The 18,228-nt window shown below is 42.3% G+C and overlaps 3 protein-coding genes, 1 non-coding gene and 1 pseudogene across 5 annotated transcripts in view; 3 read left to right on the top strand and 2 right to left on the bottom strand.

Moving 5' to 3' along the window:
* Positions 1–869: 869 nt before the first annotated feature.
* LOC129171799 (U2 spliceosomal RNA) lies at positions 870–1,060 on the top strand. The gene has a single exon (XR_008566832.1). It is a non-coding gene; the product is annotated as a U2 spliceosomal RNA (small nuclear RNA).
* Positions 1,061–1,876: 816 nt separating this feature from the next.
* Positions 1,877–2,077, top strand: LOC129171800 (U2 spliceosomal RNA; annotated as a pseudogene).
* Positions 2,078–2,154: 77 nt separating this feature from the next.
* retreg3 (reticulophagy regulator family member 3) lies at positions 2,155–9,130 on the bottom strand. 2 transcript variants are annotated; one of them, XM_054760723.1, is made up of 10 exons: positions 9,031–9,130; positions 8,527–8,780; positions 6,289–6,395; positions 5,846–5,876; positions 5,638–5,764; positions 5,190–5,274; positions 4,839–4,976; positions 4,669–4,748; positions 4,040–4,172; positions 2,155–3,764 (listed from the first exon to the last, which is right to left on the bottom strand). In XM_054760723.1, exons 2-10 carry the CDS (start codon positions 8,778–8,780, stop codon positions 3,217–3,219), a joined length of 1,503 nt encoding a protein of 500 aa, XP_054616698.1. In that variant the 5' UTR covers positions 9,031–9,130; the 3' UTR covers positions 2,155–3,216. The 2 variants fall into 2 exon arrangements, with proteins under 2 accessions (XP_054616698.1, XP_054616699.1); XM_054760724.1 differs by having other exon boundaries at positions 8,961–9,058.
* An 854-nt stretch (positions 9,131–9,984) lies between these two features.
* tubg1 (tubulin, gamma 1) lies at positions 9,985–15,169 on the top strand. Its single transcript, XM_054759509.1, has 11 exons — positions 9,985–10,151; positions 10,505–10,617; positions 10,874–11,041; positions 11,112–11,180; positions 11,750–11,829; positions 11,916–12,042; positions 12,356–12,442; positions 13,572–13,721; positions 13,788–13,940; positions 14,002–14,163; positions 14,293–15,169. Exons 1-11 carry the CDS (start codon positions 10,103–10,105, stop codon positions 14,488–14,490), a joined length of 1,356 nt encoding a protein of 451 aa, XP_054615484.1. The 5' UTR covers positions 9,985–10,102; the 3' UTR covers positions 14,491–15,169.
* plekhh3 (pleckstrin homology, MyTH4 and FERM domain containing H3) overlaps positions 13,787–18,228 on the bottom strand; it is a 38,164-nt gene continuing 33,722 nt past the window's right edge. The window contains exons 12-13 of the mRNA XM_054759508.1: positions 17,822–18,016; positions 13,787–17,583 (exon numbers count right to left, since the gene is read on the bottom strand). Coding sequence (XP_054615483.1) covers positions 17,428–17,583; positions 17,822–18,016 — 351 coding nt within the window. The 3' untranslated portion in view covers positions 13,787–17,427. The remainder of the gene's footprint in view (positions 17,584–17,821; positions 18,017–18,228) is intronic.

Consider the following 18,228-nt stretch of genomic DNA (forward strand, 5'->3'; position numbering starts at 1 on the left):
ATTTTACGCATTTTAAGCAAAGCCGCGGGCGTTTTAACTCACTTTTAGCATATTAAGCACACCTGTTAACTCATGTTTAAATAGTTTACCGTAAATTGCACGTATTTTAACTTTCAGCAAAAAATACTGTGGGGTTTGTATGACCACTTGATGTAGTTTGCAGTATTCGAGGCTAGGTGTCGCCCTTGCTTACCTTTTATCAATAGCGCAGAACATTTTGTTGACTAGACTCTCCTGTTTTGCTTTAACAATCAACGCATACCTGACGAATTGACGTGATGTATTTCACCACTCATCTTTCTGTGGATCCTCCACTCCACGTTAGCCCAATAACTGCTACGTGCTTCTGTTGTACGAACTTTGTTGTACTGTGTGTGTTTTATATGTCATTTTAATGATGTAGTTGACACTCCGCATCACTGGGTGGCGGTCGCGTTACTGTCGGGGTGGAATGAGTAAGAAACCGGAAGTAGTATGACTTGGCGGTCTCGGTACTTGTGTGTATTAAATGTTAACCGCGCGGCTGCTTTGCTTTTTGCAACATTGTAAGACCAACGTTTGTGTTTTGTATTGACTGTTCATTGTTTTTGTTGGGCATATAAGACTCCTTTGATGCGGTTGTATGAAAAGTTTACCGCCCCTTCCTATTGGACCAATGGGAACCACGTGATCTTGACAAAACAAGCAATTCGCAAAGATTTCAGTCATCTAAAGTACGAAAACCAACGTCCTTGCACATTTTATTAGTTATAATGTGTATAGTTGTTGTTTGGCGTACTGATGCTTGACGGTGATGTTTGGCGTGAGTGTAACCGTCACTTTAGTTTGTTGCGTCCAGAATCACCTCTGTCCCTTTTTTTTCGGTAAGTATCGCTTCTCGGCCTTTTGGCTAAGATCAAGTGTAGTATCTGTTCTTATCAGTTTAATATCTGATACGTCCCCTATCCGGGGACCATATATTAAATTGATTTTTGGAACAGGGAGATGGAATAGGGGCTTGCTCCGTCCACTCCACGCATCGACCTGGTATTGCAGTACCTCCAGGAACGGTGCACTCCCTAATACTGTTGATGATAATAAAGGAGAATATTAAATACGCTCAAGATTTACCAGAATGTATACAGATATGATTACACACAGTATACTTCCTTCAGGTTGAAAAATATATTCAATTAGCATTTTGCACATTAAAACATACAAAAAAACCACAGAGAAGAAAACAACACACTTACCCATCAGACAAAGCCCAGCAATTTAAAGTCAGTGCACGTTATTATTCTTCACAAGCTTCAAAGTGACTTCTATTGTGCACTACTATCCTGCTTCTACTAAACGAGGAAAAAAAGACAGTGTGGGGGAGGGAACTGCTGACTAGAACACATTGCTTTGGCCATTATGATCACTTAACAGAACATGACAAGGAAGATCCAAGAGGCTGCAGCAATGACTTGAGAATGTCCCTGACTTGCTCTAAGAGGTGGTGGAAAAGTGAACCCCTTCATGTGAATGAGGCACGCTTTCATACGCACCGCCCGCATTGTTTGCACACGATGCGATGCGTTCACCTTGCATTCACCACTAGTTCATGGAAATTATGCTCGCCACAAATTTAGGACCTTCCAAAATGTTCTTTGCAAACTGGCACGCAGCCCTGCACAGTTTACACATACTTGACATTTGGTTACCAGTCTGCTGACTGGCACGCAAAATTGCGTACCACTGCCGGGACAAAATGCGTGCAAGTGTAAACGCCGCTTTAAAGTCAACCTTACCAGTCGCTTCCTCTTGCGCCACTCTCTCACATAAATGTTGTGTTCTTTCACAACCTGAAAATAAAATATTTGGGGACAAAACTGGGAATGTTTTGAAATGTGGTAAATTTTTTGTAACAGTGACAATAAACACGTTAAAAAAAAAAAAAAAATCTGTTCTTATCAGTTTAATATCTGATACGTCCCCTATCCGGGGACCATATATTAAATTGATTTTTGGAACTGGGAGATGGAATAGGGGCTTGCTCCGTCCACTCCACGCATCGACCTGGTATTGCAGTACCTCCAGGAACGGTGCACCCCCTAATACTGTTGACAACAATGATTCTGTGAATATACAGAATTAACTAAGATAGGACAGGAAAATTTACCCACAGTGTACTTCCTGAAAAGTTTATTCAATATAATTTTGCACATTAAAACATACAAAAAACAACCGCAGAGAAGAAAATAACACACTTACCCATCAGACAAATCCTAACAATTAAAAGTCGCACCTTATTATTCACGAGCTTGAAAGTGAGTCCAGCGGTTTTATTGTGCACTATTATCCTGCTCCTCAAAGCACACCTTGAGAGTCTAGAATTGTGATTTCAGAAAGCGGTGGCTCATTTCTTTTAAATATACTGTACGACTGACTAGAAAGCTCAACGGGCCACTTTCACAAACTAGAATAATCAGACGTTACGCCCATGTAAACCCATCCCCAATTAGAATACTACCACATGAATGATGATAAACGATTGGGCTGCGTCAACACTGTCATTTAAAAAGGCAAGAAAAGGGAAAGAAATGTTGAATATTTATCGCCACACAGCAAAAAGGATCTCACCTTGGACACACACAAAAAAAGATTGGGACAAAAGCCTGCGGCTAACTAGTTTTTATCTTTTTTAAGTATACAAGTATATCTAAATCAATTATAACATCTTTGAAAATTAATATTTTTTATTTTCAAGAATGCATTAACATTTTGATGGTTATGGCTTACAGCTAATAAAACCCCCAAAGTCAGTAGCTTATATCAGTATTCTAATATACTGAGCTGCGCCTGTAACTACTCGGCTGCATCTTTCATTTGTGGAAAACCAAATAAGATTGTCGTCTAAAATAAGTGCAGCTTTGGGAAACAGCAGATAACTAAAAAAAAATCTCCAGCACAAGTTGTCCAATGGTTTGTAAATAAAAAGTGTTGGGACAGCAACAAGGATGGCTCCAGTGGGAATGTTAGATTTGGTCCCAAAGTTAATCAATAGCCCTCTTTTGTCCGAGACTGGGACATGACTCCAAAAAAAGCTGGTTATTCATGAGTACATCAATAGTTCTTCCTGTCGCTCCGCTGGGGAACTGCTGATGAATAAGGACATCACAGTGATAATGCTGACCAGAAAGGCGGGGCTGAAACATTAAAATATCTTTTTTACTAAAACACTCACACACTTTGTTACTGTTGTTTACCCAGCAGGTTGGACAGGAAGTTGGACCCCTGACCTTCCCCGTGTCCTCCCCGTCCTTCTGTAAGTGGATCCATCTGGCTCAGTTCAGACTGATCCAGCATTTCAAAGTCCTCCGCGTCCAAGTCTGTGTCCATCTCAGAGCTGGACTGCTTGCGGTAGCTCCGGCGGTGGGCCGCCGCCCTAGGGGGGGCTTGCCTTCGCTGGGTGGCGGCGCGTCGGGGCTGCATGGCGCCCACCAGCGCCGCCTGGATCATGTTGCTGGCGATGACGCCAGCCAAGTCGTCCGTGAAGCTGGAGGCGGGCGGCAGGCCGCTGAGGGAGAGTTCCGCATCCAGATCCTCCTGGTCCGAGTCCAGGTGGGCGTCCACATCCAGCATGGAAGCACGGTGACTGTGCAGCCCGGACGGACCCAGACTAGGCAGACCGATGCTAGTGTCGTCGTCATCGTCCATCAGGGTGGCGTCAGGATTGATTGAGGGGAAATCTGGGAGATCCTGAGCGAACGACTCCTCGGCGTCACTGTGTCTGTCCAGATCTGGAAAAAAAAGAACAACTCGATTCCTTTTACTGACTCCAGTTTCTATGAGTCACTCACTGAAGGGAATCGGGTACTCGATTCACGCAAGTGACTTGTAAAACACAGTGTAAAAAACTCACATGCGCAACAGGTTCCCCCGACTTGGGTGAGCAGGTGAACGAGTTAACAACCACAGGTACCCATGAGCCCCGATTCAGTCAAAAATTCATTCAATACTTGCACATCCCTAATGAATAACAGTTCACTAAAATGAGCAGCGAGAGCAAACTCACCCTCAGAGCCCTCCGTGAGCGGCGTCGGGCCTCGCGAGAGGTTAAATGTCCCGTTGTCAGTGTAGGAAATCTCTGCGTCAGAGTGCTCAGAGTCGGTCAGAGCGAGTTCCTTCGCAACAACGTTGTCATCAAACTGGAAGACAGGAGAGAAGACTCATGCAAACCTTTGTATGTCAATGAAAGCTTGCTACTTTCACTTCTTATCGGTTTGAACACAAACAACCAAAACTAAAAATAATGACAATAAAAACTAACGCCACACGGTCAAAGATGGCTATTTTTAATCAGTAGTATTTCACACATTGATTTTGTCCTTCCATCCATTATTGCACTATAATTTTCATGTACTTTGTTTCTATGTGTCATAGTGTTTTGTTCAGCTGATTTTTATTTATCTTTATTTTTTTATATATTTTTCCCCCAATTTGCCATTACTGCCATCTTCTGCCAGGCTTCAGTGGCATTACGGTTAAGTGTTATAGCGCCCCCTGTAGAATCGGCATGCACTCTGCAGGCCATGAATGCTTTTTTTTTTAATGTGAATTGTGATTTTTCTGCTAATTAAGTGTAAAAAATGTGCACCCGTGTAGTTGTGTACACATGCTGAGATGCGCTGGATGCAGACTGACCTTGGGGCAAAATTCAGCCAGCTCCTCCTCGCTGTCGCTGCCGTCCCTTGTGATGACGCCATGCAGAGGCAAGCGCAGGACTGCAGAGACGATGCACAGAGATGCTTGACTTTCATGAAAGGAAAAGATCTTCACTTGACATGACAGGAATACGGCTATGGGCTACTTACACTGGTTGTCCAAGGGCTTTGACATCATGTACCCGTGAACGCTGAAGTCCAGCCGCTGCAGGACCGGCTCCAGCTTCACCAGCACACGCTGGAAGAGCCTGTGGTAGACCGCTAGAGGGGTCAGCAGCGTCACCAACACTTCAAGAAGAAAGTACAAAATGATCACTCAAAACGTCACCACAAGGAGACTTCTTAGAGCACTTGGTAGCATCTCCATCCACATCTGACCTGTTTGAAAATCTGCATGCTTTATTCCCCTCACTAAGACAAGATCACTTTTCAGCATTAGCGAATGTGTTATAGGAGCAGACGTGGACGAGCTGCGCTGGATGGGAAGCTGCTCGCACTCACCCGCCAAGTAGGAGAGCACCAATCCTGGAATGTAGTATCCCGTCGCGGCCAAACAGGAGAAGAAGCTGAATGTCAGGATGCAAAACTGCAAAGCAAAGCACACTGGCTATGGACACAACATTAGGTACACCTGCACGCTGTAATGCATCACAAATTCACCCGATACTAACGTGCTCATGCTCAAGTCAATACCTTCAGTACCTTCATGTTCTGTTGTTAAATGTGTGACATCACAATGTCACACATTTCTTATGACACAAACCAAAAAGCTCCCTTTTACGTGGTCACACGCAAACACTCACGGCCAATTATGCAAATTACTTCATGATGCAGTTCCACTTCCTGTCCTTCACTTAATGTGTGCTGTGTGGGAACTCGGTACACATTTCCAAATACACATACCGTTGCACCCCCGCTTATTTAGCTACACTGTTCTGGTCGTCCTCACCCTGCCGGGGTTGTGTCGCTTGAACTGCATCGCGGCGGACGCGAGAACCGCCCCGCTGACCCAGGCCTCGGCGATGTGGTGACACAGTTCCGGCACGCTGAGGACTCCGGGCTGCACCAGGCTCCAGCTACACAAACGGGGCGTATGCCATGTAAGCACGTCACATCTTCCACATTAAACAGAATAGAACAGGACTAGGATGACCAACCTCTCGCTTTCCAATTCTTCCATGCTTTTTGCTGCGAGGAAGAGAGAGAAATCATGCGTTAGCTCACAAATCATCTGCTCGTGATGTTGTTGTCGTCTTTTTTTAAATTTTTTATCCAAAGTTGAAAGTGTGTTGGATAAAGTTGCAGATTTGTCGTGGATGTTCCATTTATCTCCTATCCAAAAATAGGCCTGATTAATCTTGGAGGGGGGCACCTGCTTCGCTACGAGAGGCAAGTTTAGAAGCAAGTGATTAACTGCTGGAGGTGAAAGACAAATCCCTGGTGCGGTCCAGGGTGTGGGGCTGCCAACTGCTGGCTTATCTCTTCTGATAAAAGACTTGTTTTGTTGCTGGGGTGGGTGGGTGGGTGCGGAGACAGGTCTAAATATAACAAGACAAAAACATGGAAAGATAAACAGTCCGCACAAGGGACATTTAAGCACCTCTAAGCTTGGGCCAGATCTGGTTCCTCCAGGTGTCCACACCGACCAGCAGAGCGAGGCCAGAAGCCAGCAGGAACAGCAGACGTAGCGACGTCAGCGCAAAGAACCTGCAGGAGAATACGCCAATTGTTCCAAATGAATAGAAAATCATCTGAGTGTGTTATATAAGGTGGCAATCTGGCCCAGCGTGTGTTAGCCACCACCCAGAAGAAATTACACAACACGTTTTGGTCTGGAGGGGTATTCTTTCTACAGTATTTGTATTATTTTGATGGGGCAAAGACAAATACGCTTCTAAAAAGGTCATTTTACAATGTATGTCATGCATATTTTGGATTCAAGTAAATACCATTTCAGAATATTGCATTCAATTGGACAAGTATGGACTTCTGTTACCATCCATCTTTACATTTAAGACTTCAAAGAAGCTCTTATCAATGCGTGATAAGAGATCTGCACACAAAATGGGTCTTCTAGCCGATCCAACATCCTTTTTCTTCTATGCCATAGTATTTTATTTTCAAGTTTATTCCTATTCATGATCCGTATTTAAGTCATCCTTGTGCAGACATTGAACCAAATACACTGATTTTATTCTAAGGGTTGCAAGGCTACAGTGGCAGAGATTAACCTGACAAAAGAATGTGTTGGCATAATCAGGCCTTTAATTGGGGTTAGTCATGTGCAAAGATGTGGAAAATTAGGTTTAGACACACACAAGGACTGGACAAAACAACTAAATAATGCAAACTACTGTTGTCGCACTCTTACAGCCTCTAAAAAATGTTCTTTTAAAAAAGGCATGACTGTTCAAATTCAGCCCATAAATGACATCAGAGCAACCCTCCACCTCAGTTCATAAGTTGAGCTGGCAAACTGTTATTATATTAGTCTTAGCAGTATCAAGCACATGTACTTTTTCTTGTTACATTTTTAGTTTGTTCCCATTTTTGCTGTTTTTTTTTTCCTTTATTTTATTTTTAGAATGTGCCTCATGCCCATAAAAAACAAACAAGCTGGAGGTTGCAAAAAATAAAATAAAATAATCAAAAAACAATCTATAACTCTGTCAGTGACAAAAGACTTAAAAGTTAGTATTATTTGCGGATGATACCACTGCTTTTGTTCTGGGGAAAGCACACAAGAGTTAATTTTAAAAAGTCAGAGATGAAGTGGCCATATTAAAAAGACGGTTTGATAAAAATAGATTATCCTTCAACATAAGTAAAACTAAAAATAATGCTATTGAGTAATAGCAGAAAGGACATGCGCGTGCAAATACAAATTGACGGTGCGGACATTGAAAGGGTGAATGAAAATTCATTTTTTGGCCATCATAATAGATGAAAAAAATGAGCTGGAAATCTCACATTAATAAATTATTATACAACATAAGGTGGTGAGAAATACTCAATATTGAATAAAGAAAATAAAAAAGACCACATATGAAATACAGGAAGTGAATAAATGTGCAGCAACAGACGTGAAACGGATGGGGGGGCGAGGATTAAATAAGCTTTGCTTCTTCCTACTCCTTTTGGACATGTGGAACTGTGAATTGTACTATGTGATGTATTCCACTGTAACTTGTATGCACGTTCAAATAAAATTAAACCATTACCAATCTAAGGTCAACATTCTTTATAAGTTGTGTATTTTTTTTTTTTTTAATTAGTATCGCTTCAACCCTTTTTCCCCAATGTTTTTGTTTTGTTTAAAAAAAAAAAAAAAAAGCTGCAGGTCGCAAATGATTCCCATGCTGCACCCTGGACACCCTCTATGAGAGCGGGGGTGTCTAAATGTGGCCCGGGGGCCATTTATGTCCAGTGGATTGTTGTTTTTTTTTGTTTTTTTTATTGGCCCACAGGGCTTTATAAAAATAAAATTAAACAAAAAACAGAGCAATAAAGAAAAAAGACACAATGTAAAACTAATCAGCTTAAATGTCGGTACTAATAACTAATAATAACACAATATTTTGTCTGTGAATATGCTTTTAGCCTTTTTTTATTTTATCTTTTTACAAAATTTATACAAAAAATATAAATGTTACTACCTGCATGATTTGATTTGACTGACAACCCCGATTACAAGGGATCTTTGTCTGTTTTCAATTGTCAACATATGACTTTAATCCTGACTATACTTTTTGGTCTTCTATGGGATGATTGTGCACGTGTGCCTAATGTTGTGGAGGACAATACTGCTACCCGCCAACAGTTGACTGTCCATACTCACCAAAAGACAACGTTGACCACACCATAGAGAAGCACACACTGGACGGGTCTCTCCCACACCAGCACCGACTGCAGGTAGGTCAGTAGCGGCTCGTAGGGACCCAGCTTGGACTGAAGGGCGGCTTTGACAGCCCTCACCTGGGCGTCTCTCTCGCGGGTGCACGGTCGACTTCGGAGCGGGCCAGTAGCACTCGTACCCGGCTGGCCAGCGCTGTCCACCGAGGACGCGTCTTCCATTGCACCGATGTGCGCCATCTTTTGTGTCCATACAAACAAACAACGGTGTGAGAGAAAAGAAACACTTTCAATTAAGTGCAGCGAGGTAACATGCTAGCAAGATAAGCAGCGTGAGCTACTAAGCAACACAGCAAGCTAACGGATTTGAAGGAAGCTACGTAAGCAATATCATAGACACACTGTCTTGAGAGAAGTCACCTGACGATATTAGAAGAGTAAATGTGATCAAAGCCGTTGTGGGAAGTGTGTAAAATGAGCTGACACTTACTATTTAAGCATTTTCGCACGTAGAGAGCTCTTGTCGTTCAACTGGAAATATGGCGTAAGCTGTTTGTCTCAGCCCTCTCTCGACCAATCAGAACGCGCTGTGGACCAAAGTGGCATGGTGCATTTGAGACAATGAAGAAAAATACGTACCTATGCTCACACCGTAGACGTATACGGGAGTGGCGATTCTTATTAAATTGTAAAGATTTTATTTATAATGTATGTTCATTTTGAATAAAAATATATTTCCACCAAGGTGGTTTATCAAGATCTTCCATCATCGAACAAAATATTCATTTTCGAATCCTTAAACGGACCAATTCGTATAACACGTGAACGCAACACAACTCAAGACTACGAAGCAAAATACTGTAGTGTTATTTTATTTCCTGTTAAAATATATTATAACATGTATTACACTGTCTGCTACCCAAACCGAGTAGGCTTTTATATCGATCTCCAAAGGAACACTACTGTGCGTACGAAATTAATGCGTTTTTTTAAATAACATATTTGTTGAACATTACATTTAAAAAAACAAGAAATACGACTAACAAATGACAAAGGCATAGAAAGAGGAGGAATATACATCAAGTATGGAGCAACAAAATAAATACAATGTTCAAAGTTTTAATTTAGACACAACGTTAGGGGTTTTTCATGAGTCTAAAAGTCCTCTACCATCTTGAGTTTCACAGCAATCTTTCTTTTCACGTGTAAATGCTTTGTTTTGTATTCGCCTTTACTAGCAGGAAGTTGCCGAACACTTCCGCCAACAAAATAAAATACAAAATTTTAAAAGGCGATGCTTTGTCATTTATACACCACAGTGACGCAGATAATGCGTCGCTGTTAAAATATATAAATGAAAATGAAATAATTTCGAAAAGAGTGCCGAACTTCGTTTTTGATCGCCCGATAACATTTCAGCATTTACCAATTTTAACCTGAAGGGGCGCTGCGTCACTTTTACTGTTGAGACGAAGAAAAACCAAGCGGGAAGCTGCAGCCCATACATTTAGCTAGCACGCAGCTAGCTGTAGCTACCGAAAGGTGCCAACGAAGACTTGAAGATGCCCAGGGAAATCATAACACTACAACTTGGACAGTGCGGGAATCAAAGTACGTGTATAGATACATTGTTTTACAATTTACAGCAAAACACAGTGGCTAGGTGTAGTTATGCTAGCTAGTTGAGATCGGTAGGTCTGTTTTGGTCATACGGTGACGTGACCAAAATGCTGTCACCAAAGCAGCTAGTAAACAGCATCCTTAAAACGTAGTAAAACACTGCCAATACGTACAACAGTAATGGGTGAATGCTAATGTCACCTAGCAGATAACGTATCTGTGTAGTGCAATATGACAGCAGCCAATGTTATGACTTGATTTAAGAAAAGCACGATTCTATGTTAATGCTACGCGCAATGTTACAGTAACGCAACATCGACTGTAAAAGTCCTTGTTTGTTGCAGTCGGCTTTGAGTTCTGGAAGCAGCTGTGCGCAGAGCATGGCATCAGTCCAGAGGGGATCGTTGAGGAGTTTGCCACTGAAGGGACCGACAGAAAGGATGTGTTCTTCTATCAGGTATGCGCTGCACATTTTTGTCATGGCTTTTAAATCCAGACTTGGGGAAAAAAGCTGTGTAAAAATATGTCTGTGACAAAGATAAAGTGCCTTTGGGTGCAAAAACACAATATGCCACCAGGTGTCGCCAGGCGACGGTTGCATTGAGTCTCGTTCTTAGTTTTTAATGAAGGGGAATGGTTGTGGTTTCACCAGTAAACTGCAAACACCACCATATGCATTAAAATCCCCCCACCTTGTTTATGTGAACGTGCAGGCCGATGACGAGCACTACATCCCCCGTGCCGTCCTCCTGGACCTGGAGCCCAGGGTGATCCACTCCATCCTCAACTCCCCCTACGCTAACCTGTACAACCCGGAGAACATTTACCTGTCGGAGCACGGCGGAGGTGCCGGGAACAACTGGGCCAGCGGATACTCGCAGGTGGATCTCTGGAGATCACATGAATGGACACATTTCATATCTGACTTATTTGACCTCTCTGTCTCTTTAGGGGAAAAAAATCCAAGAGGACATATTCGACATCATTGACCGGGAGGCAGACGGAAGCGACAGTCTCGAGGCAAGCTATGAGTTTTGACAGCATGCCTGAAATTGCGCACCTGACCTGAGGCACCTGACCTAATTGAGGCTGAGTATCTTTTATTGTGAGGAACCACGGTGCGGCCTTCCTCATGTTAAACAATGTCCGTGTGTTTAAAGTCCCTCTCGCCATACACTATTATTCTTAGCTCTTTCTTTAGCTACCAGCCTCCGTAGAATAACACACATTTCCTCACTAATGTCTGCACTTCCTGTAAGGCACACTGACCCCACACTGTGTGCAAGGTGGGGCCCGGCTAGCGTGTGTATGTTGGCAGGGAACAGTGTGTAATAAGCACGGTGCTAATAGCTAAGGGCCGAGTGGAAGGCAGGTATTACAGGGCGGGCCTGGGGGAGCCTCATTCAACTCTCATTTAAATAAGTGCACGCACACACACACACACACACACACACACACACACACGTTTGTATAGCCAGAGGATAACTACCATGTAGCTCAACTTCCTTTAGCTCGGTCTGAAGCAACAGCGCCCTTGCTGGTTGCAGCCAAGTACTGCACTCTATTCGTTTGTTTATTCTCTCCTGCAGGGATTTGTCCTCTGTCATTCCATCGCTGGGGGGACGGGCTCGGGTCTGGGGTCATACCTGCTGGAGAAGCTGAACGACAGGTGTGAAGACACGATGCGCACGTTATTGAAACAACGACAACATTTCCCCGTGTGGTCCAACCGTCCTTTGGTTTGCGGGTGTGCAGGTACCCCAAGAAGCTGGTGCAGACGTACTCCGTCTTCCCCAACCAGGACGAGATGAGCGACGTGGTGGTGCAGCCATACAACTCGCTGCTGACGCTCAAGAGGCTCACACAGAACGCCGACTGCGTGGTGAGCTACTGCCAAAATGCTCATCAAAGATCCTCTACATGACAGCAACGCACTGCTGTGTTTCGGAATCTGCTGCAATAAACGTTTAGAACGGAAGTGGTAGGCCAGTCTGGCGTGTCCAGGATAACTTTGAATGGTTGCACAGCCTCACTGGTGTTTTCCCAGCAGACCAGATTTCCTTCCAGGGACTGATTCAATTAGTGGTGGTATCGTTGTGATAACATCTACCCAAGAATGCTCCTTTTAGTTCTTCTTCTTGGTATCTCTTTTGGATGTTTGTCCTCACGTCTGTCATCTTTGTGTGGCTCATCAGGTGGTTCTGGACAACACGGCTCTGAATCGCATCGCCACAGACCGCCTGCACATCCAGAATCCTTCCTTCTCACAGATCAACCAGCTGGTGAGCAAAAAAGACCCAAAACTTAAGAGAATTGAATTACCTTAAATAGACTTTCTTAAAAGTAACCTGAAGCAATTGAAAATGATGCTTGCGTGCTCACTTCTATTTGGATACACTTCAACTTTGTATTTCTTTGTTCTGGGAGAAGTCAAAGCAAACTAAATAATAATATGAGTATAAAATATATAAGTAAAGTAATAGGAATAAAATAATAACAAATATAAAAATAATAAACAGATTCTTCTGAAACACATTTTAAGCGTAAATATACTTTTGCACATGTAATTATTTGTATTTCAGGTTGCAGAAAACTTAGGAACACGAATACAAACAAATATTGTAAATAAAGACAAGTCGACAAAAGACTGAACAGCGATTTTTACTTTGTATCATAATCATGCAATTCAAATATTGTGACATTTGATGTACTATTTTAACTGTATTTTTTTTATGTATGTACTGTATGATTTTTTTATGTATTAAATTTTTATTTTTAAATTGCTTTATTGTATTATACTTAAATCGTTTTTAAATGGATGTATTATATATCATAATATTAATGCACTCTATTTAAATGTAAATGTACTACGTTGTTATGTATGATACATATTATATTAAAATTCTATTTTACAAATTGATTCATTATTTAAATGTATTTAATTAAATTTTACTTGATATACATATGTAAATATTAAGTGTCAATGGGATGAAGGATTTTTAAAAAGTGGTATAGTGGAAATTAAATTACATTAGAAAATATAACAAAATCTAATCACATATTTTCAATGTGACGACCTGTGGCTGAATGTTCTGCACTCCTCTTTCCATGCTGGTGAGAACAATGCTCCCCACAGAGTTTCTGTAGCTCAACTTCCCATAGATGAAGTTTGCTGTTTTTTAGTATTTTAATGTCATTTTTATATCACTGTCCCCAACCCACCCAGAGTGGGTCCACTTTCAGGTCCTGACCCGCATGTTGAGAACCACAGTCTTAAACTAGGCTAGAAATTGTATCTTTTCTACAATTTGGATGATATTTTTGCCACATATTACATCCAATTCTTAGCTATAGCGGGCGTACCTAATGAAGTGTCTAACGTGTGTGCCTCCCTCCCCTCCCCTCCCCCAGGTGTCCACCATCATGTCAGCAAGCACCACCACGCTGCGCTACCCGGGCTACATGAACAACGACCTCATCGGCCTCATCGCCTCCCTCATTCCCACGCCGCGCCTCCACTTCCTGATGACGGGCTACACGCCGCTCACCACTGACCAGTCGGTGAGTCAACGCTAATGAAAGTAAATGCGGGATTATTATGGTTAAAACCAATCAACTGTACCTCAGGTGGCCAGCGTGAGGAAGACCACCGTGCTGGACGTGATGAGGAGGCTCCTGCAGCCCAAGAACGTGATGGTGTCCACGGGCAGAGAGCGCCAGCCCAGCCACTGCTACATCGCCATCCTCAACATCATCCAGGGGGAGGTGGACCCCACTCAGGTACCACCAAGCATATTCTTCGTCTTCTACAACGTTTTAACATTATTGATTGATTTAACAGGTGCACAAAAGCCTCCAAAGGATCCGTGAGCGCAAACTGGCCAGCTTCATCCCGTGGGGTCCTGCCAGCATCCAGGTGGCGCTGTCCAGGAAGTCCCCCTACCTGCCATCAGCCCACAGAGTCAGCGGCCTCATGATGGCCAATCACACCAGCATCTCCTCTGTAAGTGTTAGCAGACTTTTTCCCCTTTTCCCGTCTGCAGGAAACATCTAGACGATTCCATGAAGCTCCACTTAGTTTATTTCCTCCCTGCGGACGTCACGTCACTCTGTCCGTCTTTCCTCCTTGCAGCTGTTCGAGCGTACGTGCCGTCAGTACGACAAGCTGCGCAAACGTGAGGCCTTCCTGGAGCAGTTCCGCAAGGAGGACATCTTCAAGGACAACTTTGACGAGCTGGACAACTCCCGCGAGGTGGTGCAGCAGCTGGTGGATGAGTACAGCGCCGCCACCCGGCCCGACTACATCTCCTGGGGCACGCAGGAACAGTAACTCCTCTTCCTCCTCCTTGTTGTATTCACACGTGCAGCACTGTGCACCCCTAGCTTTGTCGCTTTAATGACCTTTTCCACAGCAATCATGCAGGAAAACAGCGGATAAGAGGACTCATACAGGTCTTAGAGCATTTTGCACAGTAATGTAGACCACAACCTTGAATATAACATGTCTTTTATGCTAAACAGTAGTAGTGGAGTTTCCCGGTTTTGTTGCCCATTTTTGTTCATTTCCATATTTTTTTGTGTGCTCCCGATGGCTTGTGAACCGTCTGCAGCCTATCAAAAAGCGTAGCCTCAGGTCAAGACGTGGGGTTGAGGTGATGCATGATGGGTGTCCATGCTTGAACAATGTATTTTTTATTTAAATAAAATAAGACCAGGTTCACAGGTAATCTGCACTGACAGTGATTATAAACACACATACACTCAAATGACATTTCATTAGGTCAACTGATACCAGAAAAATATATTTGGCTGTTTCTAATACTGTATTTTCACCCTCTCGTGCAGCTAATTGAAGTTAAAAATGAAAATACACATTTTTATGGATCATTGGATGTGCAGGTGTACCTAATGAAGTGTCCAGTGAGTGTTAAAAGGTTTCATAGTTACTTTGCTTGATGGACCTATTTAAAATGTAAAAAAAAAAAGTGAAATAAAGGCATTTTCTAGTATTTTGTGTATTTTTTTTGTAGCGCAAGGGGGGAGATAACTTTCAACCTTCCTGCTGGTGCCAGTCATTGACCTTTTATAACAACGGTGCCTTAAACAATCAACAATCCTTCAACATCTGATAAAATGGTGTTTTTATTATTACTTACATACAGTATTTGTTTTATTGCACTTTCAAGTTAGTTTAAAAAAAGAAAATAGTGCAATAAACTATAGACACACACACGTTAGATAACAAAGAGGTACCATGCAGCATACAAGCTTTGTATAAAACAAAAACTGACTTTGTGGGGTGTTTTTTTTGTTTGTTTTTGCAACAACACGCAATCCCGGAGCTGCCTGCAGCTGCAGTCGGAAAAGAAGCCAAGAAGAAGCGTGACAAGATCTGAATCACATGTGGTGGTAGTGCACCATTAGAGCTCCACAAATAAGCATTGTCCTATTTAATGCAATTAAAGTGTTCAATAGAAAACTAGGGGCTTTTTTTTTTTTTTTTTTTACATGAAAAAATATCTTTGGTCCATGTGGAAACCCACTTATGGTAAAACTTTGGCTTTAGACAAAAAAAAAAAAAGATGAAAAAAAAGGACAGGATTTTTATATTGGGGTCATATCCACAAATCATATATTGTCCCTAACTTGCTGTGTGATCGGATACTAGCAGACGTTTTTTTGTAAATTGTACAAAAATGTATAATTACATGTTAACCAATTCAACAACCAATTAATTAAGCTCAAAATATAATAAAGTGGAAGTTGCTTGTCTGCAGGAAAGACCCTTAAAGGCATCGAATGTGACGGGACAAAAATGCAGCATCGTTTGTCACAATTTCACGGGGAAATTGCTGGGGGGGTTTTAAAAAAATTAGTGGTTCCAGAAAATCCCCAACGTTGAAGATTTCACAGCCGTGTTGTTACAAATGGGGAGTCTGTTTCACTTAAGTCCAGGATTTAGTCTGCACCGGACTGTCCTATTGTTTGTCAATACGACCCCTGAGCAGTAAAAAAACAAAAAAAAAAAGGTAGGACTCCAATGTCATCCTAATGGGTCTGCATTTAAGACATTACCACTTAAGAGAAAAAAAAAAACAAAACAGTATAAATTCTACTACAACATCCTGGGCCTTATTAGAGGGTGGGCGTCAGCATCTAATGAGATCCAATACAAAAGGTCTGCCTTTACAAAGATAATATTCATCTAACCACGTGTGGATTATCATGATTGTAGTTTTGACTGCAAAAAAAAACACCTTAGTCCCTGCACTGCATTATAATGACATTTTTGAATTATCATGAAATGATCACAAAAATATCTTACTGAATAGATACAGAATTATCATTATTTTAATAGCATTCATATATTGACCCAATTAAAAACATATTTTTTATTCAGAAAAAAAATATATTATTTAGATAAAATATCAATACAAATATACGGTATACTTCTAAATGATTTATAAAGGGATTATAAATCATTTATATTTGAGATTGAATTATCTAAATAATAATATTAATTGTATTAGTTTTCAACAGATAAATCCATTCAATTTTTTAATTATTATTTCTTTGATTTTTATTTGAATGAGTAGCAGTGTCATGAATGAATGAATAATATGCCGCGACAAGATGCAGTATGTCAGTGCCAACTACAAGCAGGATAACAGTAATATTACGCCCACATGTGATGAGATGATAAATAAATATGTATTATATAATACATGCAAAATAAATAAATGTCTGATAATAATAATAGATGAATACGTCTCTGACTGTGTCCATGAAAAAAATGTGGATTAAAAAGAGGACATTTTTGTATTGGCTCTCATTCCGGTGTACCTAATGAAGTGACTGTAGTTTGGGGATGAGGAGCTGTGATGTCATCAGTCGTGTCAGCTGGGCAGGGAAAAAAAAGACCAAAGAAGAAGCAGCAGCAGCAGCAGCAGCAGCAGCAGCATCATCTGAATAACCTGGCTCCCACAGCAGCCACGACGACTTAGCTTAACGTCTGCTTGCACTTTGCAAGGTCACATGACTCGCTGCACAAGACACTTCCAGGTACTGCAAGGTCTTAAGGAAACAGGATGGACGCTCGCCGTGAGCGTGAGAGAAGGAAGATGGCCGCCGACACGCGTGGAAGTCGTGTGTGTCACCTCAGCAGCCTCTTCCAGCAAAGTTCCTGGACGACACACGGGCCTGCCTGTCCAGGAGGAGGACGAGGAGGATGAGGAAGATGGCGATTGGTTGCTCGGTGGCGCCCGCGTCAGACGGGATGCGAGGGCAGCTCCAAAAAGGCGGGCGTAGGCGTGTGCCGGAAGCTGACGTCGGTGCTGTCTGAGATTTTGAAGTCGTCGCCTTTGCCTCGCTGGAGCCGGACGGCGTTGAAGTAAGCGTTCATCAGCTGCATGATCTCACTCAGCTGTGAGGAACACAAACACAACGCCAACGTTCTTCTCTTGCTCCCATCTTGCAGCACAATGAGATTTTGATGCAGTATCTTGGATATACTTTAGAGTAGTCAGTGTACAGCTTGTATAGCAGTTTGGATTTACTAATGTCACCTGGTTAGAGACAATCAAGAGTGAATGCTAGTGTTTCCCATCCATTAACAGTGTATGAATGGATGTGGTAATGTACTGTAATGCTTGCGCTGTTACCTTGGTGGTCTCAAAGAGCAGGTCCCGGCCCCCCGCCGCGGTGATCTTGAAGGTGTTGCTGTCGGACACGCCGTAAGAACAGATCTGCCCGTACGGAAAAGACTCCAAGGCCTCGGCCTCTCCCTGCCGATACAAAGACACGCTGGTGGCCGCCACCCCCAACCACAACTTCTGGGAGAAGCTCTCCGTTGAACTCTGGAGGCAAAGACGACACGAGATGATCAACAAACACTGGCTCGTGCATCACAGCATATCATAACATCTCAGGTTAGAGGAATTTGACTGGACGAGGAAGTGATAGGACCCTCCAATGCAGCATTATTCCTTTTTTGGTATTATATTACAGTATTTCAATGCTGTAAACATACAACAATTAATTGAGACCAACTACGTTAGCTTAACTTAAA

This window comes from Dunckerocampus dactyliophorus, chromosome 18 (assembly GCF_027744805.1).
Source record: "Dunckerocampus dactyliophorus isolate RoL2022-P2 chromosome 18, RoL_Ddac_1.1, whole genome shotgun sequence".
NCBI lineage: Eukaryota > Metazoa > Chordata > Actinopteri > Syngnathiformes > Syngnathidae > Dunckerocampus > Dunckerocampus dactyliophorus.

Coding starts and splice junctions, on each gene's coding strand:
- retreg3 (XM_054760723.1), bottom strand. CDS start 8,780: ATGGCGCACATCGGTGCAATGGAAGACGCGTCCTCGGTGGACAGCGCT. Junction 6,396..8,526: donor GTGGTCAACGTTGTCTTTTG/GTGAGTATGGAC, acceptor ATTCTCCTGCAG/GTTCTTTGCGCTGACGTCGC. Junction 4,173..4,668: donor TGGCTGAATTTTGCCCCAAG/GTCAGTCTGCAT, acceptor CCTGTCTTCCAG/TTTGATGACAACGTTGTTGC.
- tubg1 (XM_054759509.1), top strand. CDS start 10,103: ATGCCCAGGGAAATCATAACACTACAACTTGGACAGTGCGGGAATCAA. Junction 11,181..11,749: donor ACGGAAGCGACAGTCTCGAG/GCAAGCTATGAG, acceptor TCTCTCCTGCAG/GGATTTGTCCTCTGTCATTC. Junction 12,443..13,571: donor TCTCACAGATCAACCAGCTG/GTGAGCAAAAAA, acceptor CCCCTCCCCCAG/GTGTCCACCATCATGTCAGC.